The sequence below is a fragment of the Otolemur garnettii genome, unplaced genomic scaffold (genome assembly GCF_000181295.1).
Source record: "Otolemur garnettii isolate 467f Iridium unplaced genomic scaffold, OtoGar3 scaffold00004, whole genome shotgun sequence".
Taxonomy (NCBI): Eukaryota; Metazoa; Chordata; class Mammalia; order Primates; family Galagidae; genus Otolemur; species Otolemur garnettii.
The window spans coordinates 45,678,493-45,682,900 of record NW_003852399.1 but is presented as its reverse complement, the minus strand read 5'-3'; the positions used below and the strand labels follow the sequence as shown (position 1 = coordinate 45,682,900).

General features: G+C 31.6%; 1 protein-coding gene and 1 non-coding gene across 2 annotated transcripts in view; both read left to right on the top strand.

Annotated features, from left to right (window-relative positions):
* ZC2HC1A (zinc finger C2HC-type containing 1A) overlaps positions 1 to 4,408 on the top strand; it is a 38,004-nt gene that overhangs the window by 31,951 nt on the left and 1,645 nt on the right. Inside the window, exon 8 of the mRNA XM_023518361.1 lies at positions 2,429 to 2,545. Coding sequence (XP_023374129.1) covers positions 2,429 to 2,545 — 117 coding nt within the window. The remainder of the gene's footprint in view (positions 1 to 2,428; positions 2,546 to 4,408) is intronic.
* LOC111728029 lies at positions 3,971 to 4,077 on the top strand. Its single transcript, XR_002775446.1, has one exon. It is a non-coding gene; the product is annotated as a U6 spliceosomal RNA (small nuclear RNA).

Below are 4,408 nucleotides of genomic sequence, written 5' to 3'. Positions count from 1 at the left end.
TGTTATCAATCTAGAAATGCCTGAAACCTAGAATTGTAGAACTTGGTTTATATGGATAACAGTGAATGAAGCCATTGGATAAGGAAGCTAATTTTGCCATGGAGCTGAAATACTAAAATGCCTGGGGAGCATTGGTGAATTTAGGGTCAAAAACATGATACATTCCAAAACTTTGAATGTCTCAGAGCATCACAACTACAGAGGTATACAAAAATACAAAATATCATCTGGTAAATTTTTTCTCAGTTTTATTTCAGAGATTATCTCTTTATTATATCTCAATTTACTGTTCTTTCTATAGTACTTTATAAGCCCACCTAACTTGCTAAGTGAATTCACTCTCTTGATTTTAACAGTAAACAAAGACCTTTCCTAATCTGAAGTTTGTTTCAAGTCAGGAATAGATTGATATCTTGCCAAATATTTCTTAAAATATTCTTTCAGCTATGAGTACTTTGAAAGTCTACGAAATATTATACATATAAAATTTTGATATTAAGGTTTGTATATTTTGGTTTTGATACATAGCCTAACAGTAGCAAATTATGGCAGAACATAAATTTAAGTGAGTTAGTCTAAGAATAGCATTACTAATTTTTAGCCAAAGTGACATTTGAATTGTGTATGGGTGTATATATATGTGTGTGTATATGTGTGTGTATACATTAAGTTGAATTTTATAGTATAAGTATTAATAAATGGTATAAGTCATCATTGGACCCTTTCCTTTAATTAGGTTTTTAAAGTATGAAAAAAACTCATTTCTCATATGTATATATGTATACAATATTTCCATTAGATAATTACCTTTAGATTTTTATTAGATTTTACACATCTCCTTTACCAAATTAAAGTTTGTTATGTCACATACAGTATTTGAGCATATATCATTATATTAGGGAAATCTGTTTTTAAAATGTAGTTTAAATTTTTCCAAATTTTAATTTTAGTGACTCTTTTTCCTGATAAAGAAAACAAGGTCTTTTATTTTTTGTTTGCCAAACCACGGGTACCATTTGTAAGATAATAACTGTTTGGAACAAACGTGCTCTGATAAATTAAAATTTAAAGAAAAATCTGATTAATTAAAATTCCAAATAATTGCATTTGTAGTCATCTTTTACAAATTAAAATAATAGATTTTAATTTCAGATGTTTTAGAAGTTATATATATATATATATATATTTAATGAAGGCAGTTTTTAAGAACTTTAATTTCTAAAATGCTAACTACATGTTGGCTACTGAAAGAACATAAATGTGTGTATCCTAATAGACTCTTATAATCTATAAAGATGAACAAATTCTTTTTAGACACTAAACTCCATAAGAACAAAGCATCAAATATTTTATAATTCTACTATGTGGTACACGATATTCCCATAGTATAGCACAGTGCCTGACACATAGTAGGTAGTCAGGGTTTATAGAGAAAGTGAATGAGTGAAGAAATGAGAGAGCAAATGTCTCTTAAAAAGTCTTAAAGTTGGGCGGCACCTGTGGCTCAAAGGAACAGGGCCCTGGCCCCATATGCCGGAGGTGGCAGGTTCAAACCCAGCCCCAGCCAAAAACTGCAAAAAAAAAAAAAAACCTTAAAGTTAACAAGCAGTAATGTGTTATTCCACAGTCATTTAAAATAGTTTCTGATTTCCTAATTTTCCCTCCTCTCAACTGTGATTTCTTTATTTAAAACAGTGAATTATTTTATAGACCTGCAGTTTGAGCTATTATTCTCTCTAGATGGAGATCCTTTTTATTAATAATTTTGGTTTTAAAAATATATATGTATGTATTTAGAGAGAGAAAGAGAAGGAACAAGAGACAGAAAGCTTCAGATGGTATAGTCCATTAACATTTTTACATGTGATTTTAAGAATTGCCATCCATATTTTTTTACTTATGGTCATGTTTTACCTTTCTTTAGATTCAGAAATTAAGTCCTTTGTTGGAAAATCAAATGGGGTTACAAAATCAGGCATTCAATTCTTTATTTTATATTTGGAATTTTAAAATGTGGGAACATCATAAAAATAATGAAGAAAAAAGAGAGCTGCTGTGAATTCAGGGTTGGGGCAAAGTTAGATTATTTGTGAATAACAAGTTTTTAGTTCATGTAATATGAATAGCTTCAAGAATTTTCTCTGGAACTCTTGTCCTTCCTAAGTTTCTTTCCTGACCCTATTGCTTCACTCTTGATGAATGTGGCAGTGTTTGGAAGTGCAGAGTAGACTACGTTCTCCTCCTAACGATGGACTGAGTCTAAACTCTCTGAGGATCCTTTTGGACATTATTTCTTACCCTGGCAGTCAGATAATTAAGGACGTGGGGTATGAATTTCAGATGAACCAGAATAATGTCTTTTAAAAAATCTTTATATAGAGAAACAGTAGCAGTCTCCTTATGGGTGAACCTTTATATATTTTAATAGTAAATTGGACAAGTTAGGCCCTCCACTTCGAACTGGAAGACATGTGCAAAGGTTGTATAACAGTGATACAAAATCAGACAGTGGCATCAAAAGACATGAGGTATTACCTATTCGCAAGTAAGTATTTATAACTCAGTTTGGTTACTGTTTTTTGAGATACTGGCTTAAAGGCTTTATGTAATGGAATACTGTAAATTTTATTTTCCTTTACTTAAAAAATCTTAGTTTAATCATTTTTAAGCCAAAATGTGCTAAATAATGTTCTAGATTTTAAAACATTCTGATTTTTGGTGAGCATTTTATTGTCCTAAGTAAAATTTTTTAGATCATACTTTTTATTCCCTTAAATATTAAAATTTTAGGAGGCTTAATTTGTAGTCATATTTAATAATTTTTTAATGTTTTTCTGGTAATTAGGTATTTTTTAGGAGTTAAAATTGTCATATATATTATATAATATTGGTAGATTATCACTTCACAAGCAGATGATTACTTTAATATTAAAAGCCCAGAAAAAAAAATATCTTAGAGAACATTCACTTAGGAATCCTTAGTCTTTTTGTTAGGTGGTTATAAACAAAACACAGTTCCACAACTGTTCCACAAAACACAGTAAAGGATGACACTACCAAACACTTCTCTCTTGGTTCTGGCCTTGCTTCCTAAGAAGAGAGAGAGTGGTCATACAGTCGTTCTGAAACTCTGCAGCAAGAGTCTTCAGGGTCTTTTAATATGGGTCTCAGTCAAGCCCTCATTTAAGTGATGAAATGTACTTATTAAAGTTGAAAACTTTAGTCGTATTAAACAGAGTTATTAGTAGTATTAAACAGAGTTATTTGAAAAACTAATGCTTACTATAGCAGAGCGCTTGCCATATATATGAAAAGAGTAAGTTTAATCAGATGAACAATAATATGGGAGAAAGTCCTTAAGAAGGAATAAAGATGGGAGAAGGCTTCAAGGTACTAGCAGCAGCCCTGGGTTATTTTTAAGTCATTAATGAGAAGTCCTAGAAGGAAGATACTGTGTCCTGAGCCTTTTATCTTTGTCCTATTCCTACTACCAGAGCAGATGTCTATACCCTCTGAAGCAGATCTCTAAGAAAGGGTGACTTAGCAGAAGATGAATGGAGTCCAGTTCCAAAATAAAACTCCTTTTATTTTTTGTTTGAGCCATAATAGGAAGATTCTAGATATAGACCAAGAGTAATACTTTTTCGATTCTGTCTAGGAAGAAAAATATTTTAATTGTGTGAGACTGAGGCAACATATTTTCAGTACTGGTCAATATAGACAGATCTTCTACTCTCTTATGAATGGGTCTTATCTACCTCTTAGAAGATATTACTAAAAATGAATGCTAGGCATTTAATAATGGAAGCTATTAATGTTGATAACATATTTTGCTTTGAATGTAAACTTTTTGAACAGTTTTAAATTCTTGATATAAAATTGTGTGTGTGTATTGATGCACATGTTTGTGTCTGTGCATCTCAGGTACTTTTTATATGAAGGCAATGAGATTTCTTAAAGACTGGTCAGAGTGCTCACTTTGGCAGCACATATACTAAACTTGGGATGATTCAGAAAAGATGAGCATGGCCTCTGCACAAGGATGACATGCAAATTCGTGAAGCACTCCATTTAAAAAGAAAAGAAGGCTGTTTTGGAACCCTGTGCCCCCTACAAAGTGTCCTTTCTATTCAAATGACATTCTTTGACAATAATTTTTTTAGTGACTGAATTTATAATAGTTTTATAACATCCCTAAAAGGGCTACACAGGAATAGAATTGAGTAGACCTCATGCATAGGCTTGGAGTGACCATTTCAAGGAGTCCAGGGCCTTCCATTCACGCTTGTTGAAGTTTAGAAATAATTTAAAGGAGTAACTACCCAAAACAACCTCTCTTTGAATGATAGCTTTTGTATATTAAATATGAGATTTAGGATGCAGCTTAAATTCAAGTTCAAGAGTTACT